Genomic DNA, 27,992 nt, shown 5'->3' with positions numbered 1-27,992 from the left:
GTCTAACTCCATCCACATTCAATGATCCTCGGAAACGAATGTGGATTGATTGGCGTTCGTGTCTTGTCGTCGTCATATATGTAAACCTCTGACTATCCACTGACACTTCTGATGGAGCTCTACTGTTGTGGTCTCATCTTCATGGTCAGAGACTTCAGCGAATAGGTGAAGTCTTTCCATGTTCTCCAATTGATGCCGACGCCATAAGCACTGGCTCCCCATGCATAAAGACCGTTCGGGTTGGTCCAGTGACAGTTGTTGTACCACCACCCGCCGTAGTAAATCTGAGCGCAGTTCGAAGTGTTAGCATCCTGGTCCTTGTCATATGTGGTGAACTTCATGTCACTGTGATGAGTGAGACTGTCTCCTGCAGAAACAGAAGACACCGTGTTATTTTCCGATTAACTGTCGATAATGATGCGGTCATTGTCGTTGACCTGACCTGCTCCTCCATCAGTGAACCCAGACACTGTCAGTTTATATTCGTCACATTCGCCTCCAACGGAGAAAGAAGAGTAACGAGCGGAGGCTTTGTTCCCCTCGAAGTCCTCCATTTCCACCAGCAGCTCCTGGGGACGTTTGGCTGTGATTTGATGGATGACCATTAACCCTGTAAAATTATAAACCCAACGGGAAGTCAGGTTTATTGGGATCAATGAAGTCTTTTACTAAAACAACAACACTAATCCTCCTTACCCAGCCAGTGCTCTCCTCCAGCATCACCGAATCCAGCCACATACTGGTCCCAGCCTCTGTAGAAGTTCACCGTGCCATCCATCCTCCTCTGGAACACCTGAGGACACAAGTCTGCTTTGAACTGGTCCAAACTGGTCTAAAGTTTAGTGAAAATACTCACTGTCCAACCTCCTCCGTCTGTTTCCCTGTCACAATAGGCCTGGAACACATGAGAGCATCAGATTTTGCCATGTAATCACGTATTAAACTATTATTTAAAGTGTTTTTAAGTTTTTGCTGGATTGTTCTGGTTGTGGTCAGCGCCATGTTGTGTCCCTGACGTACCTGGACAGAGAATCTCTCACCGAACGAGTAGATGGAGTAGACTCCGCTGGCGCTGCTCGGGTCTTGTTTAAAGACGTCGCTGCAGTCGACAGGTTTGACCTCCGCTCTGCAGCAGCTCAACAGAGGAGCCAGAAACAGGAGCAGCACCACAGGCTGAAACAACACAGTCCTTTGACTCTCACTGCTGCAGAAACATTTAAAACTGTGCCTTTGTGCTCACCGTCATTGTGGAGTATGATGAAACAACTCACTCAGCAGAAAGCAATGTCGAGAAAAATCTGACAAAGAATTAGAACTGTTAAATTCAATACCAAGACTTGTGTGTCTTCTGCCTTAAAAGAATAGATTTCTTTCTTTTTTCATTCAGGCGACCCAAAGTGAAGATCTTACCTGTTCTTCACCTCCACGCTTCTGCAGCTCTCCACAACTCTCTGTCCTTTATATACACACCACAGGCTCTGTGTGCCAGCAAACACTTCGCTCTTTGGTCCTGTTTGAAAAGCCAAACACAATCTCTGTGTACCTTTATGCAACCGGAAGGTAAAGCAAGGCGAGACAAGTTTATTTGCCATTTAGGCAATTGATAGAAACTCACACACACAAAGAGCACAATTTGAAAAAGGAATTCTCAACTTAATCAACAACAACCACACAGAACTCAACAAGGAGGCATTCGAGGAAAGTGTGCTGATACTGTCATCGTTCACTCAACCAAGACACTGTTTGATATCAGCCCTTTGTTTTCAGTTTATGTATTTATTTTTTGGATATCCTCATATCAGACGTTGGATATGAGGATCATCACCATCCTCATATCCAACGTCTGAAGCCGTGTCTGAAGCCCGGAGTTTCAGATCGTAGCGAGTTTGTGTGAGAGAAAAAGAAAGCCGGTTAGTGCGATGGGTCTCAGCGGGCAGTGACGCGCTAGAGTGTCCAAAAGTGACACGCAAAACTTCCAGGAAAGTTTTCGAGTGGTGATATGTCAGGTTCGGACCAATCCACGACCACCAAATTGTTTGGAAATGAAGACAGAAGGTAAAGGGGATTGACAAGTCTTAATGTGGGGTTCGATATATTACATTAAAACGCCCAGGGTAAAACGTTTAAAACTAAATAAGATGCTATGATTCTAAAAGTTCATAAAAAATACTACTGAAAAAAACAAGACCGTTTCTAGGGGTATAGCAGCCGATTACTATGAGGGACTCCTGTTGATTTGCGGCTCGAGACCAATGGGCGCTGGCTGCTCTGCTTTATGACCACGACACTGGGGGCCGCCATTGCTGTAGTACCTCCATATCGCCACTAGGCCCCCATTGAAAAGCATTGGAGTTTAGACACTTTAAAAATAACTTTAACAACTGGTTTCTATTTTTTCAACACTAGACTAGACTCGATCTTCCTCCTGAGATAACGCTGGGTTAATCACAATATATGAAACCAGGCAGGTTTTTGTAAAAATAATTTTTGAAATCTCGTACTTAATGAGGGTCGGACTGTTAGCATTGGAGCAGCGCGAGCTACACGTCACGCAAGGGCCGAGTCTACGGTGAAAATCCCGCCCTTATGTCCTTTTTAGGAACATGCTTCGTCAGAGCTGGGGAGGGGGAGTCTGTAAATCCGCCCTGAATTCCCCGACCGTGGTCATTATGGTAAACGGGGAGGAGTGAGCTGAAGACGTCCATTATTTTTTACACTCTATGCTCGAGACAGCACGACGCTCGCCTCCCCACACCAGTCCAGATCCCAGGTGTGCGGTACTGCCCACGGTTCGCCCTTGATCGGTCTGTCTGCCGACTCCACCTCGTGTGGGTACTTGTTTAGCGGCGACAAGGCGTTGTATCGGTGCATCCGTCTCCGCGCGTCCGCGCCCGGGTGCGATGCCGCTTCGTCCTCGCCGTCGTAACCGTAGCTGTCAGATTCAAGCTGCCACGCTTAGCTGGTTTGACCTCACTCACACAGTAGGGTGGGGGTGATAGTATTACTTAGCTAGAGTAGGCGTTGTAAGTCCTCCGTGATAATTGGTAGTCCCTCCGATCCGGTCGCTCGTTGTGCCACGCTCGCCTCCAGCGTCCAGCCCTGTGCTTCTCCTCAAACGTCCGCCGCCTTCCGTTTCCGTCACCTTTCTGTCACGCCCTGTGTTCCCTCGTCTCATGCTCACTGTTCATTTTAAAGGAAGCACAGCCAATCACTTTCGGTGGGGGGAGTGATCAATTTAGGTCAGTCCCAAATCAGTCTCAAATAACCTGAGTCATCTGAACAAAACTAAATCGCAAACAGTGTCACAACAAATAAAACAACAACAAAAAAAACATGCAAACGGTCAAAAGGATAAATGAGGTAAAGAGGGCTATAAAAAGTCACATTCTGACAGATAGACTGTTCATTGTCCCACCGAAACACGGAAAAGCAGTTCCGCCTTGACATGAATGTTATAACTTGGCAACCACCACTCGGCCCATTATGCAGGATAAACAAACTACTGCACAGTAGAAAAAAGCCATTGATGGCGCTCTGTCAAAAATAGAATGTCTGCGTATTCCTGCCGTAGAGCCAAAGACGTGACGGACTGATCTAAACCATCAGATTAATTAGATTTCATTCCTATTGTTTTGGCAGATGTATGTAAAATCGGCCGTGGGCATAACGTGTTAAATGAGAAAATTGTGAATCGTGAGGACAAGGAGTCCAAGAGGTTTAGGCATAAACAATAGAGAGATGAGGCCATGCAGATTAAACACTTGAGTTTGGCTTTTATTTGCTAAGAAGGACAGAAATTACGTACACTTAAGTTTCAGACTTTACTTACACACCAGCTGCTGAATTTAAAGAAGATAAAGAAACAAGTGCTATGGAAAAAATGTCTAAACGAGGCCATGACTAGGTTCAAAGATCACTCTAGTGAGATTACTGAACAGGACGTGTCTTGAAGCTGATGGACTTCAGAGAATAGTCGTTTCCTTTGAATGTCTCCCACTCCATCCCGACTGCATGGATGGTGTTGTCAGCGCCCCAACGATAAACGCCGTTAGGGTTGGCGTCGTGACAGCTTGAATACCAGAACGCGCCAAGATACTTTTTAGCGCAGTTGGCTTGGGCAGAAGTGTCCTGGTCCCTGTCGAAGGTGCTGAACTTCATGGTGTTGTGAACTTTGAGACTGTCGCCTGCACAAACATACGACAAAAACGTATTGCTCCTCTGACTTTACAAATCACAATGTTCATGTCAGTTTTTGACCTGACCTGCTCCTCCGTCAGTGAACCCAGACACTGTCAGTTTGTATCCGTCACATTCGCCTCCGACAGAGAAAGAAGAGTATCGAGCGGAGGCGTTATTCCCATCAAAGTCCTCCATTTCCACCAGCAGCTCCTGGGGACGTTTGGCTGTGATCCTATGGATAAACTCTAGGCCTGTAAAAACATAATATTGTTTTTTAATTAACTACGGTAAAAGTTATGATCAGATTCAAAGTGAAAAAATGACCCTAACTGATGCATATGGCGCCGGCTGTACAAAAGACTAGTCTTCTTACCCAGCCAGTGCTCTCCTTCAACATCACCAAATCCAGCCACATACTGGTCCCAGCCTCTGTAGAAGTTCACCGTACCATCCATCCTCCTCTGGAACACCTGAGGACACAAGTCTGCTTTGAACTGGTCCAAACTGGTCTAAAGTTTAGTGAAAATACTCACTGTCCAACCTCCTCCGTCTGTTTCCATGTCACAAAAGGCCTGGAACACATGAATGATTTGGGGTCAGTTTCTACTGTGTAATTGACTTTTTGCAAAAGCACCGCCCCCTTAGCCAATGTTTACGAGCTCCATCAAGAAATTGAGTCAACATTTATTTGGGGAGCAATGCGCTTGATTTTGGTGCAATACCAGCGGCATGATATCTAGATCGTGGCAAAATGTGTGTCAATGTCCAGTGGAGGGATATACAGTATTTAAAATATGCATCAAAGAAGACCCTAATGTGGCTAAAGCAGCATTGTGCTTTAGGAAATCAGAAAATATCCCTGGAGTTGTGTGGACTAGTCTTGCTCTTGCACCAACAGGTTCTCGTCTTATGTTAGTCCAGTACTGATTACAATATGTCCAGTCTGGGGTCTGCCCCTGCTCCTGCTGTGGAGGACAGAGAGGCTCTGTTATGAAACACAAAAGTCATCATTCTCCAGCAAAGACATGATATCTTCTCTCCTCTTAAAGATTTTAAATGACTTTAGATTAAACTATGACTCACAGAAAGTCACAGTGTTGGTTCTTCTGGATCTGAGCGCTGCCTTTGATACAGTCCACCACACTATTCTTTTAACTCGTTTAAAACACATCGGCCTCTCTGGTGCTGTACACAAATGGTTTACTTCCTACCTCACAGACAGGACGTTCATGGTAAGTGTGGATACCTGCTCCTCTAAGGTGCATGGAATTACATGTGGTGTGCCCCAGGGTTCAATCTTAGGCCCAGTGCTTTTTAACCTGTATATGCTCCCTCTTGGTGATGTCATCAGGAGACACAGGGTCAACTTTCACAGTTATGCTGATGATACAGTTATACATCTCCATGTCTCCAGATGACACCAGGCCATAGATGCACTTTTTAACTGCGTTTTAGATATTAAATCCTGGATGGCAGAAAACTTTCTCCAGCTTAACCAGGACAAAACTGAAATGTTAATCATCGGCCCAAAGAGAGACTTTTACCCAAACTACAGTCACTGTCTATGAATCCTTCCTCACAGGTGAAGAACCTGGGTGTGATCTTTGACTCTGAGCTGGCGTTTATTCCACACATTGAGAATATCACAAAGATCGTTTTTTACCATCTAAAGAACATAGCCAGAGTCCGCCCCATTCTCTCTCGGGCCAACACGGAGACGCTCATGCATGCTTTTATCACCAGTCGTATCGACTACTGTAATGCCCTGCTTTCTGGTCTTCCCAAAAAGAGGATCTCAGGTTTACAACTTGTACAAAATTCAGCAGCTCGTGTCCTGACGGAGACCAGGAGGCGGGACCACATTACACCGGTTTTAGAATCGCTGCATTGGCTCCCCGTGTGTTTCAGGATCGATTTTAAAGTTATTTTAATGTTTTTTAAATGTCTTAATGGTCTTGGTCCTTCTTATCTTTCAGAACTGCTTTTACCTTTCGAACCTTCACGGCCCCTTCGCTCCTCCGGCAGGGGTCTCCTAGTTATTCCTAAAGTCAACAAAAAGACTCATGGTGAGGCGTCTTTCCAATATGACGGCCCTCGTCTCTGGAACCACCTGAGGAGGAGCTCAGACCTGAGGAGGAGCTCTGGGCTGCAGAGAACGTTCATGTTTTTAAGAGCAGCTCAAGACCCACCCTTTTGATCTTAGCCTTTAACTGACTAATCTATTTATGTAAGGTTGTCCCAGGCGTATTGTTTTAAAAGTTGTAATCTGTAAAGCATTTTGTGATACCTTTCGATATGAAAAGCGCTTTATAAATAAAGTTTGATTGATTGATTGATTGATTGATTGATTGATTGATTGATTTAAGCCACGATACCCCGTGTGCCATCAGTGCAGTGCAAAACAAAACCCAACCACCAACTAAACACTTCCTGTAGCACTTAGACAGTAAATGTGCAGATATTCCAGTGGCAGAAACAGATTTCTGTGGCGATGTCCATCAATGACAGCTCATGAAACTCTCGGCAAAGATGGATGGTAAACAAGTATTAGCTTGGCTCTAGTTAGCGGGTGGTGTTTTCAGCTCGTTTATTGGCATTGGCAAAAAAACAGACCCAACAGCTTAGTTACAGACTCATGGATGTAATCTGCCCTGTTGCACTGTTGTGGTGTGTCCACATTTAGATCCACTGCTATCACTTCATATCACTTTATCACTTTATACACCTACACACCTGTAATCGCGCTGTTGTTCTATGTCAAATTGTTGTCGTCTTACCATATTTTCCTTTTTATTTTTCATCTTATTTATTTTAATATTCTTTATCCATGCACATGTAGCCTTATAGTTTACATTTTTTACATCTTATTTTTTATCTAAATTCTGTCATGTTGCACCGAGATAAGTTCCTAGTTTGTGACGGCAAGACGATGACGAGCCATTCGATATACGGAAGCTTGTAGTTTATTTACGGATTTTAAAAAAAATATATATTTACGGATCAAACATGACAGCAGCAGACGCGATGCTATTTTTCGATCAAGCTTTAGGCCGTGTTCAAAATAGTTTAGCTCGAAAGTTTACAGCGGGTACGTCATATGTCATCGGATACGATGATACAATTGGCTGTGGCTACGTGCAGACGCATGATAGACATTCATAGCGCCAAATATACGACTATGGACGATCGTAAACCACACCTCTCCTACGAGAAAATGAAGTGGTGGTCCCCAGACTAAATATCACTTGTGATTTTAGTATGGCATTAGCCAGGCTAGAAAACTATCATGATTCTGACTGAACTTTGGTTTCAATGTGAGGAAATCCACCACCTTAATGTGATAGAGGGGTTTGAATGATCCTGGGGCTCTGTTGTCAGGGGCTTTGTGCCCGTGGTAGGGTCTCCCATGGCAAACAGGTCCTAGTTGACGGGTCAAAGAGTAGTTCAGAAGCTCCTTATGAGAGACCAACATGTTAAAATGCACCAAAATAAAGACAATGTGAAAATATCAAACGAACCAATTGAAAACATTATGCATCATTTAAAATGAACCAGAATGCATAATGCATGGGGTCCCGCCCGCCGCAACCCCGTCCGCTTGATGCAAGCCAGAATCGTTCGACTGTTCTGTTGAGTAAATACATTATCAGTGATACTTGGACTTGCTAGATGCAAGTTGGCCATTTTATACTCACTACTGCCACCTCAGGTCATGCATGTAACTGCACCTTCTATACTAAGCCCGTGCAAGACAGCAATTGGACCCAAAGTAACACGTTTTTTTTTTTTTAATATTACATAAGAGCAATACATTTAAAACTAGAAATGCAATGGCTGCGCCATTGCGATTGACTGCGGAATTGCGGGAAGCGAATGCAGAAATTGCATAAACTGTTCAAATTGCATAAATTGCTTAATTTGCATAAACTGGTAAAATGCATAAAATGTCATGTTGCATAAATTGTATTCACCTTATTCCGCCCCGCCCACTTGCCCCTTTACAGTTTATTGCATATACTGTTCAAATTCCATAAAGTGGTTAATTTGCATAATCTATTTTGCATAAACTGGTAAAATGCATAAAATGTCATGTTGCATAAACTGCATAAAGTGGTAAAATGCATGAATGGGTTAATTTGCATAAAGTATGTAAATTGCATAAACTCTTTAAAATTCATAAATCCTAAATTGCATAAACTCTTAAGTTGCATAAACGGTTTAAAATGCATTAACTTTTATATTCCATAAACTGGTCAAACTGTTGAAATGGCCTCAGTGCTTGATTGGCAGAAGCTGCACAAATGGCTGAAAGGCCTGGAGTCTCCCCATTGGCTGGATTCCCCCATACACACCAATGCAAAAATTTCAAACTCTCGTATAAAAAAACTGGAAAACTGCAGAAGGCCAATTTTTTCTCAAAACCCACAAGTTGCATAAGCTGAACATGCACAAAGTGCAGAAATTGCATAAAATGCAGAAAAAAGTGCAGAAAAGCATGGATTTGCGGCAGCCCCATAATAAGTCAATGGGAAAAATCTCCGACATTTTGGCCGATTGCGGAAAAAACGTAAGTTGCAGAAGTCCCAAAAGTAATAGCACCCTTCTCCTCAACATGCAGAACGTTTTGATGCATAACTTGCATAAATTGCACAAAGCATGAAGGTGCTGAAAGCTCTAGAAAATCGGGAAAAAGATGGAAGAGGAATAATAATAAAGAACATGAAAACCAATAATTGACTGCGGAAGAATTCCGCAGTCAATCAATAAGCAGTATTTTATTGTTGGTTTATTTTATATTGGGGTTCCAATGTAAATCTATTACGCTTTATTTTTGGCTAGTGGAATCAGTTGGTGGCCAGTAACTTCAGAAAACCACTAGCCACAGTGACCAAAAAAGTGAATGTCAAGCCCTGGTGTCCCTGCATGTGTCTAGATTGTGACATCATCATCTACAAGTATTATTTTTCCTACATACGGTTGGCAAACCTAAGTCAGCCCAACTGTGGTAAACGTGGAGCAATGAATAAACCTTTTAATAAACGCCAACTTTCTTGTGATGTTTGTTGTAAGCTTTCAGTGGCTCCTCTGTACTCCCTGGGACAGGCTCGACACCGTGTTAACGTGTTGACATTCCACTGCAAGCAAACATTTTGTTGATGTTACATCAGGCAGTTCATGTTTTCAGTGTAAACCCAGCCTCTCCCGGTGAGCTTTGACCTGCACGGTCAGGTCTGGTGCGTTTGATTATCCGGGCTGGAGCAAGTGTGGCTCTCACTTATACGCTGAGGGCCGTATAAGTGCTTTAAGTGGCCCAAAAGTGGTGCCGACATTTGATGACATTGTGTAGCTGTTTGACTACTGTATTGCTAGGTCCGTGGGTATTTGCTGATATGTGTTACATGCTTCTTTTTAGACAGACAAGGAGCGGTATTTAATGTGTTTGTGGATCTGATAGTAAAATAGGAAGGAAAATTCCAACAATAGTTTGGAGCGGAGCTTGTGGGTTATGAGAAAAAATTGGCCTTCTGCAGTTTTCAGGTTATTTTATACGGGAATTTGAAATTTTTGCATTGGTGTGTATGTGGGATCTGGCCCATTAGTGTGTATGGGGGAATCCAGCCAAGGGAGAGACTCCAGGCCTTTCAACCATGTGCAGCTTCTGCAATTTAAGCACTTAAGCGATTCCAACAGTTTGACCAGTTTATGGAATTTATCTCTCCGTTCAGTTTAGTATGTTCAGGAGTGTTTACCTCTCCGTTCTCCTCCTCCTCTTCTGATTTAGATTAGTTTAGTATGTTCTGGAGTGTCTGCTTAACCACTTCATGGAATTTCACCAGTTTATGCATTATAAAACCGTTTATGCAACTTAAGAGTTTATGCCATTTAGGATTTATGAATTTTAAAGTTTATGCAATTTACAGAATGCATGCAAATTAACCAATTCATGCATTTTACCAGTTTATACAGTTAATGAAATCTTAAGTTTATGCAACATGACATTTTATGCATTTTACCTGTTAATGCAAATTAACCAATTTATGCAATTTATGCATTTGCTTCCCGCAATTCCGCAGTCAATCGCAATGGTGCAGCCATTGCATGCATTTCTAGTTAGTGTCAGAATGGCAGGACGTTGCACAAAAGATGAAAGTGTCACCACTCAGACAAAGGGGGACAAAATGTCGGAGTGCCGGGACGTTTGATAAAAAAATGGAAATGCCCCCTCTCAGACAATTACACATCAATGTCAGAGTTCGGGGGTGTCAGAATGTCGGTTTGTAACCCCAGCCACCACTGCTCAATTATCACTTCATGATTCGCTGGTTAAACAAGCACAGGCAGTGAGGGTCAACACACTATTCATCCACACATCCCTACAGGAGTGTACGCCAGTGTTTTTCAACCACTGTGCCGTGTCACACCAGTGTGCTGTGAGATATTGTCTGGTGTGCCTTGGGAAATTATCCAATTTCACCTAGTTTTTTTTTTTTTAAACAAATGCATTATTATCCACAAATAATGTACCGTTTTTGAGTGTCGATGCTGTCTAGTGATCGGCAGAGTAACCACATTACACTCTTCCATATCAGGTAGTTAATTTCTTTGAGACAAGAGAATTAGTGATGTATTGAGGCATTGTGGCTCGTGAGACTATGGTGTTCCTAGTCAAGACACTTTGATGAGAACATTTTCTGCTAGTGGAGTGCCTCGTGATTATTTCAATGAAAAAAATGTGCCTTGGCTCAAAAAATGTTGAAAAACACTGGTGTACGCAGACGGTGTACTGTACCTTTATACCTTTACCTTTATAGAGAATCGCTCAGTAAATGGGTAGATGGTGTAGACTCCACTGGTAGATAACCGCCCCCAAACAGTCCCCCTGTAAACGCGCTTAGGGATGCCGCTGCAGTCGACGAGTTTGACCTCCGCTCTGCAGCAGCTCAACAGAGGAGCCAGAAACAGGAGCAGCACCACAGGCTGAAACAACACAGTCCTTTGACTCTCACTGCTGCAGAAACATTTAAAACTGTGCTTTTGTGCTCACCGTCATTGTGGATCACAATGAAACGACTCACTAAAGTCTCTCGGAGCGGAGAGTGAAAGAAATCTGAAAGAAAATTAGATCTGTTCAACTCACTCAACGCAAAGACTATGTACGTTATCTTGTTTCCATAAAATAGAAATGGACCGTAAGTGGAGATGAGTGTCTTACCTGTTCTGTACTTTGAAGCTTCTGCAGCTCTTGAAACGTTTCTCCCTTAAATACAAAACCACAGGCTCTGTGTGCCAGTAAACACGTCGGTCCTGTCCGAAAAGCCAACCAGAATCACTGTGCACTTTTATGGAGTGATCGCTGGAATGTAAGGCAGGATGAGGTAAGTTTATTTGTAACATTTCTCACCTCACCATATATGGCAAGAGATATTAGCAAAGTCACATCTTGTCCATGTAGGACACAATTTATGGACAAAATGGTAAATAATAAACCTCTTAACCCCCGCCTTCACCGATCACGTTTACTTTACCCAAATCTAAAAGCTTCTTGGGAAAAAAAAAGAAATGCTGCAACAAAACGGGCAACAAAAAAATGACGACAACGCAACAAAAGTACAACAGTAACACAGCGGCAACGTGATGAAAGATCTTCGGTCAGTTTTGTAGGACTCAGCTTTCAAATGAGGCGTCACAATGGTCTATACAGGCTGTCAGCTCTAGTCGAGAAGTTGTTAGATTTAGGCAAACTGCAGAAGGCGGGTCAAAGTGATTTACTCAAAGTATAGGCCACATACATTAAACCAAAGGCAAATCAAATCGATTAAACTTAAAGCAGTACTAAGAAACGTGTTTACCATAATAAATCCTCTCCGTAGTCCCTGTGGGGGTAATACAGAAGAAGAAGAAGAAGATCTTTATTTATATAGCGCCTTTCACAGACATATAGTCACAAAGCGCTTTACATGAGACAGTTGTACATTCACTCCATACTCGGTTTACAAGTGTTTATGGGATGATTGGAGGGTCTTTCATCTCCCCCTGGTGTCTCTGGCCAGAAAACCATGTTTGCAACTTGACTGCCACCGGGCCGGAGCCACCAATATACACTAATGGAATCACGAAGAAGAAGCTAACAGGCTAACGTCACTTTGAACAGTATTTACAGCCAAGTTTGAGTGAAAAAAATTATTTCCACTGTATAATTGGATGTACAATATCCCGCCTTTCCTGTCAGCGTAGTATTTACTCTCACGGACAATTAATAAGCTAAAAAATCGCAACTTGCTACGAAACCTGCAGTTGCACTTATGGCCTCTAGGGGCAAGAGTTACTTAGTACAGCTTTAAATAATCACAATAAAACTGCTCAGCTTCTATTTTTTTGCACACTGCTTCTCAAACAGTGGGTCGGGAACATTTTCTGTGGGTGTCGGGCCTTTGCCAAAGACAACTTGTTTTTGGAAGTTTCTCTTTTTCACTCTCCGGGTTTTGGGATTTTTTTTTGTTGCAGACTCCTGGACTCTCCTGTGTGACATTTGTTTACTGTCTCACTGTGGATTTCCAAACTGTTTGACCAAATCTGCGACATTTGGGAAGTCCCGCGAGGCGACTGCTGTTGTGATATTGGGCTTTCCAAAAACAAGCATCCAAACTAACGGATGGGTTTGGATAGTGAGTCATTATGAGCAAAGCTTGATCAACAGAACTTGTGATGATTGAAGACGAGGTCGTGAAGACGCTTTTAGAGTTTTAGTCAGACGAAGACTCATAAAGGTTTTAGTCTAGTTTTAGTTTCATTACAAACAGTAATGAAGTATTAGCATTTCAAATATTATCAAGTATTGAAATGTTGGGATGAAGGTTGTACCGGCTGTAGGCTACTAACCTTTCAATGATAAATAATAATAATCTCTAGGATTAATAAAGATTTTGACAGATTATACAAGTGTTTTTCAACCTTTGTTGAGCCAAGGCACATTTTTTTCATTGAAATAATCACGAGGCACTCCACCAGCAGAAAATGTTCTCATCAAAGTGTCTTGGCTAGGAACACTGTATAGTCAATGTCAATGTTTATTTTATTCATAAAGCACATTTAAAAACAACGATTGTCGACCAAAGTGCTGTACAAGAACAGCAACAATATGTACAATAAACACAATAAAACTTAAACACAGGTCAGATATAAAGGCACAAACTGTGTCTGGTCTACATGGAACCGAAGGCCAAAGCAAAAAGATGAGTTTTTAACTTGGTTTTAAACTCCTCTACAGACTGAGCCGAGCGCACATGTAGAGGAAGGCTGTTCCAAAGTTTAGGGGCCGCCACTGAGAAGGCTCGGTCGCCTCTGGACACACGCTTGGATTTAGGAACAGACAAAAGGAGCTGGTCTGCAGACCTCAGAGCTCTGGAAGGACGGTAGAGCTGCAGCAGTTCTGACAGATACTTAGTCTCACGAGCCACAATGCCTCAATACATCACTAATTCTCTTGTCTCAAAGAAATTAACTACCTGATATGGAAGAGTATAATATGGTTACTCTGCCTATCACCAGACAGCATAGACACTCAAAAACGGTACATTAATTGTGGATAATAATGCATTTGTTTAAAAATAAAAACAACTAGGTGAGATTGGATAATTTCCCAATGCACACCAGACAATATCTCATGGCACACTGGTGTGACACGGCAGAGTGGTTGAAAAACACTGAAATATACCACAAAAGGCAGAAGTGTGAATGTGAACATGACTTTTCCCCAAAGCGCCTGCTCTCCTCGTCCTCTGATCATGTGACCAACAGCGCCATCTGCTGCACATTGGTTCATCAACAGCTTTCTGGGTTCATACACTACAGTATTTAAAACTGTCCTGAGAAAATATTATGTCCTTGTGACTTTATTTTTACTAATTTGTTCTTCAAAAGTGACGGGACTAAAGCAGAAAAACGGAAACCTGCGAAGAAGAGAACGCTGCAAAAAAGGAAAATTGGCACAAAAAAAAGAGAAAAATGCGAAAAAGAGAAAAAAAGAGAAAGGCGCAAAAAAGAGAAAACTGCTAAAAAGGAGCAAGAAAAACGGAAACCGCAAATGAGAAAACCTCAGAAAAGAGGGGGAAAAAAGCGCCAGGCGCGAAAAAGAGAAAGAAAGATGAAACCATGAAAAAGAGAAAACTGCAAAAAAGAGAAAGCAGCAAAAAAAAAGAGAAAACACGAAAAAGAGAAAGAAAATAAAAAGAGAGTAAGTAGAAGCGGCAAAAAAGAGCAAGAAAGTGATAAAGCGAAAGCTGTGATAGGGAGAAAGATGTAAAAAAGAGAAAACAGCCATAAAGAGAAAGAAAAAAAAAGCAGCGAAAAAGAGAAAGAAAGCGAAAACAAGGAAAAGGAAAATGAAAACTAAACCTGTGGAAATGAGAAAACCACAGAAAAAAGAAAGAAATCGAAAGGCGCGAAAAAGGGGAAGCAGCAACAACGAGAACCCAGCGAAAATGCGGAAAAAAACCCTGAAAGAAATCGAAAGCTGTGAAGAAGAGAAAACGCCAAAAAGGGAAAAGAAATTGAAAGGCACAAAAAAGGAAATGCGAAACTGAAAAGAGGAAAACAGGCGCAAAAAAAGAAAGAAAACACAAAAAAGAGAAAGCCACAAAAAAGCGACGAAAGAAAGCGAGGACGAAAGAGAGCGAGAACGAAAGCTGTGAAAGAAAAAGAGAAGGAAAGCTAAAGCCGCGAAAATGAGAGAAAACACAAACAAGAGAAACCTGCAAAAAAAAGTGAAATGTGCATTCCGCGAAAAAGCGAAAGAATGCGAAAACAGCAAAAAGAGAAAGCAACAGTTAAAGAAAGAAATCGAAAGGCGCGAAAAGAGGAAGCTGCAAAAAAGCAAAATGCAAAAAAGAGAAACCTCAGAAAACGCGAAAAAGAGAGAACCGTAAAAATGTTTTTTTTTTAAAAAGGCGCAAAAAAGAAAAAAAAGAAAGTGAAGGAGGGAAAAAGAGAAACCTGCAAAAAAAGAGAAAACCCCTGAAAAAAGAAAATGCTGTAAAGAAGGAAGAGACGCTAAAGAGAGAGAGAAAAAAAAAGAGAAACAAAGAGAAACAAAGCAAAAGCTGCGATAAGGAGCAAGAATGCGAAAACAACGAAAGAGAGAACGAAAAATAAACCTGTGAAACGAGAAACCAGCGAAAACGAGAAAGAAAGCAAAAGAGGTGAAAAGGCTGCAAAAAAAAAGACACCTCCGAAATTGCGAAAAAGAGAGAACTGCAAAAATGGGGGGGGAAAAAGGCACAAAAAAGACAAAGAAAGTGAAGGAGGGAAAAAGAGAAAACTGCAAGAAAGACAAACGCAACAAAGAGACACCTGCAAAAAAGAGAAAGTCACAACAAAGTGAAAGAAAGCGAAATCTGCAATAAGGATTAAGAAAGTGAAAACCATGAAAAAGAGAACACAGCGAAAAAAGAGAAAGAAAGCAAAAGGGGCGAAAAAGAGAAACCTCCAAAAACGCGAAAAAAAAGAAACCTGCGAAAAGAGAAAGAGGAAGGAAAGCTAATGCGATAAGGAGAAAGAAAGTGAAAACAACGAAAAAGAGAAAACGAGAAACCAGCGGATATGCGAAAAACAGAAAGAAAGTGACCAGTGCAAAAAATAGAAAACTGCAAAAAACAGAAAGCTGTGAAAACGTGAAAAAGAGAAGGAAAGCAAAAGGGGCAACAAAGAGAAACCTTCAAAAACGCAAAAAAAGTGAAACCTTCAAAAACTGAATTTTTGAATTGAAATCCAATTTATTTATTGAACTTAACACAAATTAAATAAATGAAATACTATGTTTTTCATAAAGGAACTGTCTATGCCTCTTGTTCAAGTACGAACCTGTGTATCCTTTAGTGCTTGTTTACTCAAGCTGGCGTTGTTGGTATTTTAGCTACTTTTAAGTATATGATGTTTAATTTCTAACACCTTGACCACTCGTCTTTTCACACAAGCAATATGGGAAAGAAAAAGGATCTCTTTGCTGATGAAAAGCGTGAAATAGTTGAATACCATGGACTAGGTATGAAAACCTAAACTGTTAAATTGAATGCAGTCACAGCCTTGTTGGGACATGGTGGCCATTCACCAACCATCCAATACTCCATCCATCTGACCATCCAGGGTCACACGGCCTCATCAGTGAACAAGACTGTTTGAAAATGTATTTCTGAGCCACTGCAGCCGTTTCTGTTCATGAGCTTCAATGAACAGTTTAGGGAGGCCCGGATAGAAGGTTTATGCACAACTGCAGCCTCTGGAGGGTCCTACACCTTGATCTTCGGGAGACTCCAGAGGCAGCAGCAGCTTCAAATACCTGTCTGCTGCTTTGTAGCATCTGTTCTCTTAATCTGATGTGTTTGTCTGGCAGAAACCGTCCATATTGTGCCTTTATCTACACAAACCCGTGTGTGCTCTGAATCAGCCACAAATCTCTAATTTACGCTTAATCTTTCATGAAATATTGAAGGTTTTCATACCTAGACCAAGGCATTCAACTATTTCAAGTTTTTCATCAACAGAGAGATCCTTTTTCTTTCCCATATTGCTTGAAAATGATGGTCTGCTTAATAGTGTGGAACGTCCTTTTTCAGTAGTTTTTCCCTTAACTGGACTTGATATCTAGTCACCCCAGACATCTGAGATTGAAATCAGTGATTCAAAGAGCCCTGAGACACAATAATACCATCCATGAGTTTCATTGAAAAACGTTTTAACATTTTTAACGCTGAAATACAATTTGCATAACAATTTGGAACGCGGTGTACAGTTGGGGAGACAAGGCCTCGGAGCAGGGGAAAATGCACCATTCTGGCACAAAGCAAGTCGTGGAAGAGATACACACACAGGAGCAGGCAAACAAAGGCAGGTGCACAGGTGAAACAAGGCCAGTGGACACAGTGAGTGGAGAGAGAAAAGAGGAAACTCTCCGGGAGGGAGTTGTGGGGGATGGAGGCATACCGAGCCAGCTTCCTCATTCGAGCAGTTTATCTATTTATTCATTTGAGAGGATAACCCCTTAAGATGCACCATCTCGTTTTCAAGTCCTCAAGCTCTCCAAAGAGAGCAACACACAGAAACAGATACAGCAGTACAGGCATAGAACAAAACAATGCAAAACAAACAAACAAATCCCTACCGTACAACAACTGACACACCCACGCAAACACCACACTGCAGCAAACACATCCACTGAAGCAGCCATATACACACGCACACACAAAGCTCTCTACAGTGAGTAATCACATTTCAATAAGATACTGTAAAATGTAATAATGACAAAAGCAATTACAAGTGATTTGTAAATATAGCAAAAGGCATTTTTATACATATGATAAGAGGCTATAGAGCGGATAGAGGCAGGTCGATTGTTCCAGTCAAAATGTGCTTTATAATTAAATTAACATTTTCCAACTCTTTATGGATTCGAGGAACGACAAAAAAAGTTTGATTAGCATGCCTTAAACTATAAGAAGAACGAAATAGTGTTAAATATTGTCTCAAATCCATCCATCCATCCATTTTCTTCCGCTTTATCCGGGCCCGGTCATGGGGGCAGCAGTCTCAGCAGAGATGCCCAAACTTCCCGATCCACACACACCTCCTCCAGCTGTTCTGGGGGGACCCCGAGGCGACACCAGGCCAGCTCGGAGACATAGTCCCACCAGCGTGTCCTGGGCCTTCCAAGAGGCCTTGTCCCACTAGGACATGCCTGGAACACCTCCCGCGGGAGGCGACCAGGAGGCATCCGAACAGATGCCCGAGCCACCTCAGCTGGCTCCTTTCGACGTGAAGGAGCAGCGACTCTCAAATAATCAGGATAACTAAGATGAATGCATTTGAATATAAATAATAACCAATGAAAATGTCGTCTGGAGGATGGAGTGAGCCAAGAGAGTTGCTGATACAGCAGACAGTGGTGAGTTCTGAAGGGACAGCGGAGAACGAACCTACACAGACTATTATAGATAACATGAAGTGGCTGAAGATTAGTGGCAGTAGTATTTTGATAGACTACGTCACAGTAGTCAAGAATAGGGAGTAATAATTGAGTGACGATCCGCTTTCTTACTGAGAGACTAAAAAAGTTAATAGATTGATAAAGTAATTTAAAAAGATATGTAATTTTATTGGCAACAGAATGTATGTGAGAATTAAAAGAAAGGCAGGAGTCAAGCCATACACCCAGATATTTGTACGTCTCAACAGTTATTATGGATGTTGTTTTCAAGAATGCAACATCAAGCACACCAACTTGTAAACCTCTGTTTTATCCTGGAATATCATCGATTGATTTTGTCATGATTTTGTCTTATTAACAAGTAGCTTGTTAGCTTGAAGCCTAGTTGTACTATATAAAAGCCATGTTGAAGAGAGTTCTGAATATAAATAATATTGGCTTTTGAACAGTAAATAATAGTGTCGTCTGCACAAAGTTCAATATTACAATCAATAATACAATTATAATTATTACTTACAACAGATGTTAATTAAGTCATATTTTCGAAAGCATTCAAACCGGTCATATGCATTTTAATTGTTTGGTGGGCTGGAACTGGCCCCCGGGCCGCCCTATGGTCTATACTTTAAGTATTGTAAGTCACTAAAAATTCACGTTTCGTCAAAACTGCACTGAATGGGTCCAACGCCCATGGCAGCTTATAAAAACCCAAATTCAAAATCTCAGAAATTAACTCCTGGTTTAGTAGAGTTCACAAAATGATCTTAAAATGATTTATTTATTTGTTAACTTGGTTGGGACAGTGAATGTTAATGAACATACATGGGTCTCGTGCATGTAAACACACCACACCGGACTGTAGCCATGGGCTAGTTTCCATCCGTCGTCCCCCATGCACACTCTCAAACACACTCTCGTTCATCCTGGCCTATTGTACATGTTTTTAGTGGTGGGGGAAACTGCAGGCACGGGGACAAAATGCACACAGACAAACTACACAGAGAAAGGCCCTGTCCAGGTGGGAATCGAACCGGAGACCTTCATATCTGTGAAGCACGAGTGTACGACCGCTGTACTACCAAAATATACTACATTCTTACTTTGGGTAACAAAATAAAACTACTACATTAGAAAAATGGAAATCAATGCAAAGAAATGTGAAATACATTATTTCTCTGTCATTTATTGAAGGATAAGTTGATGTAGTCATTACTGTGACAGCCCTGTTTACACACCAGTTTATTCTGATGCTGTGAATTGTATTTTTCAAGTGGGAAAAATGCCAGTTACCCTGAGCATCTGCTCTGCAGAGACTGATGAGAATAAGAGAAAATACACGTCGCTGTTTACACATCTAAATCGGAGCAGGACCAGGTTCAATGATGACTCCAGTTATTGTTGCTCCTGAACAAGACGTGTCTTGAAGCTGATGGACTTCAGAGAATAGTCATGACTTCTCCAACTTTTCCAGTCCATCCCGACTGCAAAGATGGTGTTGTCAGCGCCCCAGCGATACACACCGTTGGGGTTGGCAGTGTGGCAGTCTCCGTACCAGAAAGCTCCGAGGAACATTTTAGCGCAGTTTCTAGTTGAAACATCCTGGTCCTTGTCGAAGGTGCTGAACTTCATGGTGTTGTGTCCAGCGAGACTGTCTCCTACAACAAAACAAAAGTTTATTGGTGTGTGATGACATTTTTATTCAACAAACCATAATGTTCATGTTGGTTTTTGACCTGACCTGCTCCTCCATCAGTGAACCCAGACACTGTCAGTTTGTATCCGTCACATTCGCCTCCGACAGAGAAAGAAGAGTAACGAGCGGAGGATTTATTCCCATCAAAGTCCTCCATTTCCACCAGCAGCTCCTGGGGACGTTTGGCCGTGATCCTATGGATAAACTCTAGGCCTGTAAAATATTAAACCCAACAGGGAATCAGTTTTATTGGGAGCTGGGACATTTACATCAGCTCTTAAGAAACACTCAGGACCAAAGTAAGACAGGAGAATGTGCAATAATAGTTACTAGAGGTATCTTAGAATGAATATAAATTTTAAAAGGGCAAAGTTTATACTGTATAACATAAATGTAACATGGTAGAACTGTGGCCTCCTGCACTGCCTCTTTAATTTGGGTTTTTTCTTGCTAGTGTTCTTTTTCCTTTGTTTGCTTTGGGCCAATGTTCATGTTTCAATCCATTAGTTGACGGGTGTGAACGGGTGGGGCTAACTGTTTAAAAAGAACCAACTGAACCTTTGCTTCCCTCGTTGACTCTTGTTTGTCCTTTGTCCCGGTCAGTTTGTTTTGAAAGTAGCCTGTGTTCGCAGTTTGCCAAGTCAATTATTTCAGTAAAATGTGTTTGTACAGGTATATTGAAAGTAAATGTAACATATACTGTAAGAACTTTGTCGTCCAAGATAATGAGTTTGACATGCTGGTTTTGTGTCGCTCAGCTGAGATTTTCTGTGTTCTCCCCGTGTTTACGTAGGTTTCCTCCCCCACATCGCTAAAAACATGTACAATAGGTCAATCCTCCAGCCAGGTGATTCTGACCATCAGCCTGGCTCCACATTTGGAGATGGGTCTGCGAGTGCATTGCCCACCGCTCCATCCGGGACGCCCCAGTGGCATCGAAGAATGGGTCAAATGTAGAGGACAAAAGTAGCTACAGGGACAATGCAGTTCAGGAGATTTACAATCAATATAGATTTCCCAGTTTTAGGGCCTTTTACGTGACGTCGCTCGGCATGGCGCAGCCGGGGCCCCACCCTGGAGCCAGGCCTGGGGTTGGGGCTCGAACTCGAGCACCTGGTGGCCGGGCTTCTGCCCACGGGGCCCGGCCGGGCACAGCCCGAAGAGACGGCGTCGGCCCGCCCTCCTGTGGTCTCACCACCCGCAGAGGGATCCGTAGGGGTCGGGTGGGGAGAGGACTGGGTGGCAGTCAGAGGCAGGTGCCTCGAAGACCTGGTCCGTGTGCACAGCTTCTGGCGTTCGGGACTTGGAACGTCACTTCGCTGGGGGGGAAGGAGCCTGAGCTTGTGCGGGAGGTTGAGAGATACCGGCTAGATATAGTCGGGCTCACCTCCACGCACAGCTTGGGTTCCGGATCCCAACTCCTGGAGAGAGGCTGGACTCTCCATTTTTCTGGAGTTGCCCGCGGGGAGAGGCGGCGGGCTGGGGTGGGTTTGCTCATATCCCCCCAGCTCAGCCGTCACGTGTTGGAGTTCACCCCGGTGGACGAGAGGGTTAAGTCCCTACGCCTTCGGGTCGGGGACAGGTCTCTCACCGTTGTCTCGGCCTACGGGCCCAACATCGGTGCAGAGTACCCGGCCTTCTTGGAGTCCCTGGGAGGGGTACTAGATAGTGCTCCGACTGGGGACTCCATTGTTCTACTGGGGGACTTCAACGCCCACGTGGGTAACGACAGTGAGACCTGGCGGGGGGGTGATTGGGAAGAACGGCCTCCCCCATCTGATCCCGAGTGGTGTTCTGTTATTGGACTTCTGTGCTAGTCACGGTTTTTCCATAACGAACACCATGTTCGAGCACAAGGGTGTCCACAAGTGCACGTGGCACCAGGACACCCTAGGCAGGAGGTCGATGATCGACTTTGTAGTTGTGTCATTCGCAGAGGCAAAAACTCGGGTCTGGGAGGAGTTCGGAGAAGCCATGGAGGAGGACTATCGGTCGGCCTCAAGGAGATTCTGGCAAACCATCCAACGCCTCAGGAGGGGGAAGCAGTGCTTCACCAGCACTGTTTACAGTGCGGGTGGGGAGCTGCTGACCTCGACTGGGGATGTCATCGGGCGGTGGAAGGAGTACTTCGAGGACCTCCTCAATCCCGTCGTCACGTCTTCCGATGAGGAAGCAGAGGCTGGGGACTCGAACGTGGGCTCGCCCATCACCCGGGCTGAGGTCACCGAGGTGGTGAGAAAGCTCCTCGGTGGCGGGGCTCCGGGGGTGGATGAGATTCGCCCTGAGTACTTTAAGTCTCTGGACGTTGTAGGACTGTCGTGGCTGACACGTCTCTTCAGCATCGCGTGGCGGTCGGTAACAGCGCCACAGGACTGGCAGACCGGGGTGGTGGTCCCTCTCTTTAAGAAGGGGGATCGGAGGGTGTGTTCCAATTACAGAGGAATCACCCTCCTCAGCCTCCCCGGTAAGGTCTACTCCAGGGTGCTGGAGAGGAGGATCCGGCCGATAGTTGATCCAGGATCCAGGAGGAACAATGCGGTTTTGGTCCTGGTCGTGGCACACTGGACCAACTCTATACCCTCCGTCGGGTGCTTGAGGGTTCATGGGAGTTTGCCCAACCAGTCCACATGTGTTTTGTGGACCTGGAGAAGGCGTTCGACCGTGTCCCTCGTGGTGCCCTGTGGGGGGTGCTCCGGGAGTATGGGGTCCGGGGCCCTCTGCTAAGGGCTGTCCGTTCCCTGTATGACCGCAGCAGGAGCTTGGTTCGCATTGCCGGCAGTAAGTCAGACCTGTTCCCGGTGCGTGTTGGTCTCCGCCAGGGCTGCCCTTTGTCACCGGTTCTGTTCATTACTTTTATGGACAGAATTTCTAGGCGCAGCCGGGGGCCGGAGGGTGTCCGGTTTGGGAGCCTCAGGATCTCATCTCTGCTGTTTGCGGATGATGTTGTTCTATTGGCTTCAACAAATCTGGATCTTATATACCTCACCTACAGCTACAATAACTACTAACGGGCTAACATCACAACGCTTTACACTTCACAGGGGGACCAGGCAAGGCTGTCCACTTTCTCCCCTCCTCTTCACTATCTTTATTGAACCGCTAGCTGCAGCAATCCGCAAAGATCCCAACATTACGGGCTTACAAACACAGACACATCATCATAAAATCAGCCTAGATGCAGATGACATAATTCTCTTTTTACAAAACCCACAATCCTCAATAAATCAAACAATGAATTTAATTGAACATTTTTCTAAGGTTTCCGATTATTCCATCAACTGGCACAAGTCTTCAATTCTTCCCCTCCAAAAAGACCTTTGGGATGTGACAGCCTACACACCCCCTATCCCTATCTGCACAAACCATATTACTTACCTGGGTGTGAGGGTCTCCTCCAGGCTGTCAGAATTGATAAACCTCAACTTCACTCCCCTACTTAAAACAATAAACGACAATCTTCTCCGCTGGTTGAATTTACCTCTCTCTCTCATTGGCAGAATAAATACTGTTAAAATGATGATCCTCCCCAAAATCAATTATCTGTTTAGTATGATTCCAACTCACCCCCCTACATCCTGGTTCACAACTTTAGATTCAGCCGTTTTAAAATTTTACTGGAAAAGCAAACCGCCACGCATTAAGTTAAGTACATTGCAAAAATCGAAAACCAGAGGAGGACTTACAGCTCCGAACTTCAGTCTTTACTCAATTGCGAACCAACTACAATACATCCTCAAATGGATTCACCCTCAAAATTCAGACAATATATGGTTAGATATCGAGCAAACTTTATGCAATCCATTTAGAATTTCAGATCTTCCGTTCCTCAGTCAATCAATCAAAAAATACCCCCCCTTCAAATCACTGACAATATCTTTGACTCTGACGGCCTGGTGGAGATTCCACAAAATAACTAACACTAACATAACTCCATCAGATCACACTCCAATTTGCAACAAAAAAACAGTTAACTTCACTACATGGGCAGAAAAAGGTATCACTCACTTAAAACACATCATACACCACAGTAAACTGGTCCCTTTTTCCTATTTAGTCCAGGAGTATGACATCGAGAGCAAACAATTTTTCAAATACTTTCAGCTTAAATCATCCATCACCTCCGCATTTACAACCACTACCATCAACTTAAATCTCCCTCCATTAACATCAGAAATAGTTAACATTATCACAACGAAAAAACGTCTCTCAAAGATATACAGAACTATATTACAGGCTGACAAATCAATTTCCGTCCCTTCAATCAAATGGGAAGAAGACCTAGGTTTTGCTCTCGATGCCAACTCCTGGACTCAAATCTGTCAAAACATCTTCTCAATGACAAAAAGCACAAATTTACAGCTAATCCAATATAAAATTGTACATAGAACACACTACACAGGCCATAGAATGTTCAGAATTTGGTTTTTCATCGGACACTTGCACCAATTGCACTCAAAATACACCGGACACCTATACCCATGCCCTTTGGTTTTGCCCACCCATTTTACAATTCTGGAAAACAGTCACATCTTCCATCTCTTCACTTCTAGGCTGCCACATCCCAATGTCCCCCTCCCTTTGCTTACTTGGTGAGCTTACTCAGCTAGGTACCACACAACCAAATAAAAACATCCTACTGGTAGCGCTAACCATCGCCAAGAAAACTATCCTCATGAATTGGAAATCAAGGTTAAAAATAAACATTGCAATGTGGAAAAACATGTTGAGTGAACATATATCATTAGAGAACCCACAAAATTGTCCCAACCATCCCACTATAGAACCCGTCTGCCTCTGGTCATCGATTACTACATCACTACACGACTCCTCTAAATTGTAAACTGTTATTATCTCTTCCTATGAACATACATTATTTATTTATTTATTTAGTTTTACTTATTTATTTTTATTATAATTATTATTTATCCTTTTGTTACTTTGTCTTCCTTGTCTTCAAATCCCTCTATTTATTTTATATATCTTATTTTATATGTCTTGTTTGTATTTTTATATTGAGTTATCTGTATCATTTTGTTTGCATATATTCGTATCATTACTCTATGTGATTATATTATTATGATTATTACTATTATTATTATTATTACTATCACAATTACTACAACTATTATTTATATTATTATTATTATTACTACTATTTCTTGTATAACAAATTCCATGTTGGTAAATCATGGTAAATCATGTTAAGTATCATTAGTATCATAGGCCGAATCATAATTTTACAAATAAAAAGAGGAAGAAGGGAGGCCAGTCAATAAGAATAATAATAACAATAATAAACAAATGAATTATTTTATATTTTATAAAATAAAACATTAAGGAGCACTGGAATAAGGCTCCCCCACCTGCATCATGTACTACCCTATGAGTTTTTAACTGCACCACATACCACAAAGTTTTTAATGCACCACACAAGGACAGAGATGCAGGTGGGGGTGGGCAGAACTTAATATTGTAGTTTCCTGTTTGTTCTCTCCCTTTTCTTCCTCCAATCTTGAATGTTTACCCTTCCTCATGTCCATTACCCCATTCAGTTTACCTTTACCTCATTATTATTGTGTCCTTACTATTATTTGTTACTATCATCATTTTTCATGTTCCACGATTTGTTTCCCATGATTTATTATTTGCTTTCATCTTTTTTGTTGTGTTTTCTCTCTTACTCATATCGCACACCTACTCAGCACACACACCACACATCCACGCCATGCAGAACCCAAGATTGAAGAATCAAATATGTACCCTACCCTTATGTGTCTTCCCTTTGTCTATGTGCTATTTGTAAGCTGTGTTTTATGTCAATAAAAAACAAACAAAAAACAAAAAAACAAATCAGGACCTTCAGCACGCACTGGGGCGGTTTGCAGCCGAGTATGTAGCGCCCGGGATGGGGATCAGCACCTCCAAATCCGAGGCCATGGTTCTCCACCGGAAAAAAAAGGTGGCTTCCCCTCTACAGGTCGGTGGGGAGTCCTTACATCAAGTGGAGGAGTTCAAGTATCTCGGGGTCTTGTTCACGAGTGAGGGACGGATGGAGCGTGAGATCGACAGACGGATCGGTGCGGCGTCAGCAGTGATGCGGTCGCTGTATCGGTCTGTTGTGGTGAAGAGGGAGCTGAGTCGGGGCAAAGCTCTCGATTTACCGATCGATCTACGTTCCCACCCTCACCTATGGTCATGAGATTTGGGTAATGACCGAAAGGACAAGATCGCGAATACAAGCGGCTGAAATGAGTTTCCTTCGCAGGGTGGCTGGGCGCACCCTTCGAGATCGGGTGAGGAGCTCAGTTACTCGAGAGGAGCTCGGAGTAGAGTCGCTGCTCCTTCACGTCGAAAGGAGCAGCTGAGGTGGCTCGGGCATCTGTTCCGGATGCCTCCTGGTCGCCTCCCGCGGGAGGTGTTCCAGGCATGTCCTAGTGGGACAAGGCCTCGTGGAAGACCCAGGACACGGTGGTGGGACTATGTCTCCGAGCTGGCCTGGTGTCGCCTCGGGGTCCCCCCAGAACAGCTGGAGGAGGTGTGTGTGGATCGGGAAGTCTGGGCATCTCTGCTGAGACTGCTGCCCCCGCGACCCGGCCCCGGATAAAGCGGAAGAAAATGGATGGATAGGGCCTTTTAAACTTTTTATCTTACTCAAAAACAAACACATCACAATGCAAACGCAGAGGAGGAACACGGAGGTTCATACGATTCAGCTTCACGTCGGGAGCACAGCAGCACTAACTTATACTGAGTGTAAACCAGCCCTAACCTTACCCAGCCAGTGCTCTCCTCCAGCATCACCGAATCCAGCCACATACTGGTCCCAGCCTCTGTAGAAGTTCACCGTACCATCCGTCCTCCTCTGGAACACCTGAGGACACAAGTCTGCTTTGAACTGGTCCAAACTGGTCTAAAGTTTAGTGAAAACACTCACTGTCCAACCTCCTCCGTCTGTTTCCCCGTCACAATAGGCCTGCAACACATGAGAGCATCAGATTGTGCTGTGTAATCATGTATTGTTCTGCTTGCGATCAGCCCCATGTTGTGTCCCTGACGTACCTGGACAGAGAATCTCTCGCTGAACGGGTAGATGGAGTAGACTCCGCTGGCTCTGCTCGGGTTTTGTTTAAAGACGTCGCTGCAGTCGACGGGTTTGACCTCCGCTCTGCAGCAGCTCAACAGAGGAGCCAGAAACAGGAGCAGCACCACAGGCTGAAACAACACAGCCCTTTGACTCTCACTGCTGCAGAAACATTTAAAACTGTGCCTTTGTGCTCACCGTCATTGTGGAGTATGATGAAACAACTCACTCAGCAGAAAGCAATGTCGAGACAAATCTGACAAAGAATTAGAACTGTTTAATTCAACACAAAGACTCGTGTGTGTCTTCTGCCTTAAAAGAATAGATTTCTTTCTTTTTTCATCCAGGCAGATCTTACCTGTTCTTCACCTCCACGCTTCTGCAGCTCTCCACAACTCTCTGTCCCTTATATCCACACCACAGGCTCTGTGTGCCAGGAAACACTTCGCTCTTTGGTCCTGTTTGAAAAGCCAAACACAATCTCTGTGTACCTTTATGCAACTGGAAGGTAAAGCAAGGCGAGACAAGTTTATTTGGCATTCAGACAATTCAATCAATCAACCAAACTTTATTTATAGATAGACACATATAAACTTGATCCCGAAGGAAATTGCAATATTGTCGGCTGCTCACATTCACATTAAATTGATAGAAACGTACCCACTCTCACGCACACAGAGCACAATTTGTAAAAGAAATTCTCAATTTTAGTTCTCGACTCGTGGGTTGGGCCTTTGCCTCCAGTGATTGTTGATAAATACTTTTGAGAGGTTTCTCTTCTACGTCCCAGGTTTTTTCAGTGTTTTTGTTTGTTAGATAATAGGTGTGTTCGAGACGCCGCTGCGGCTCGTCTGGATGATCGGCGAAAGTAGCCGGGGGGCGGAGAGTAACAGGGGGCGGAGAAAAAAGTCTGAAGCCCATCCGACCGCTCCACATGCAGAGAACAACGAGAGCGGCCTCAGATCACGCAGCGTCTCGTTCAGATATACGTTCATTTCAAGTTTATCCTAAATAAAAGTCATTCACCTCCTGCTCTGTTTCCTTTACTCCAGAGACATCAT

General features: G+C 43.3%; 3 protein-coding genes across 5 annotated transcripts in view; 1 reads left to right on the top strand and 2 right to left on the bottom strand.

Annotated features, from left to right (window-relative positions):
• Positions 1-27,992, top strand: part of LOC306972552 (microfibril-associated glycoprotein 4-like) — a 39,578-nt gene that overhangs the window by 4,495 nt on the left and 7,091 nt on the right. The gene's annotated exons all lie outside the window — the stretch shown is intronic.
• Positions 34-11,278, bottom strand: LOC306972346 (microfibril-associated glycoprotein 4-like). Of its 2 annotated transcripts, none has more exons than XM_079568935.1 (6): positions 11,225-11,278; positions 1,021-1,173; positions 857-895; positions 697-793; positions 443-610; positions 34-367 (listed from the first exon to the last, which is right to left on the bottom strand). In XM_079568935.1, exons 1-6 carry the CDS (start codon positions 11,228-11,230, stop codon positions 120-122), a joined length of 711 nt encoding a protein of 236 aa, XP_079425061.1. In that variant the 5' UTR covers positions 11,231-11,278; the 3' UTR covers positions 34-119. The 2 variants fall into 2 exon arrangements, with proteins under 2 accessions (XP_079425061.1, XP_079425062.1); XM_079568936.1 differs by lacking the exon at positions 11,225-11,278 and adding an exon at positions 1,241-1,286.
• Positions 3,928-27,391, bottom strand: LOC306972322 (microfibril-associated glycoprotein 4-like; the record flags this gene model as incomplete). Of its 2 annotated transcripts, none has more annotated exons than XM_079568905.1 (7): positions 27,290-27,391; positions 27,130-27,187; positions 26,910-27,062; positions 4,713-4,751; positions 4,553-4,649; positions 4,263-4,430; positions 3,928-4,184 (listed from the first exon to the last, which is right to left on the bottom strand). In XM_079568905.1, the coding sequence occupies exons 2-7, from the start codon at positions 27,133-27,135 to the stop codon at positions 3,928-3,930; spliced, it is 720 nt and encodes a 239-aa protein (XP_079425031.1). In that variant the 5' UTR covers positions 27,136-27,187; positions 27,290-27,391. The 2 variants fall into 2 exon arrangements, with proteins under 2 accessions (XP_079425031.1, XP_079425030.1); XM_079568904.1 differs by lacking the exons at positions 3,928-4,184; positions 4,263-4,430; positions 4,553-4,649; positions 4,713-4,751 and adding exons at positions 19,422-19,812; positions 19,896-20,063; positions 26,625-26,721; positions 26,785-26,823 and having other exon boundaries at positions 27,290-27,377.

This window comes from Gobius niger (assembly GCF_951799975.1).
Source record: "Gobius niger genome assembly, chromosome: 1".
Taxonomy (NCBI): domain Eukaryota; kingdom Metazoa; phylum Chordata; class Actinopteri; order Gobiiformes; family Gobiidae; genus Gobius; species Gobius niger.
This window is presented reverse-complemented; position numbering and strand designations above follow the sequence as displayed.

Coding starts and splice junctions, on each gene's coding strand:
- LOC306972346 (XM_079568935.1), bottom strand. Junction 611..696: donor TGGAGGAGAGCACTGGCTGG/GTAAGGAGGATT, acceptor ATAATTTTACAG/GGTTAATGGTCATCCATCAA. Junction 368..442: donor GTTCACTGATGGAGGAGCAG/GTCAGGTCAACG, acceptor CTGTTTCTGCAG/GAGACAGTCTCACTCATCAC.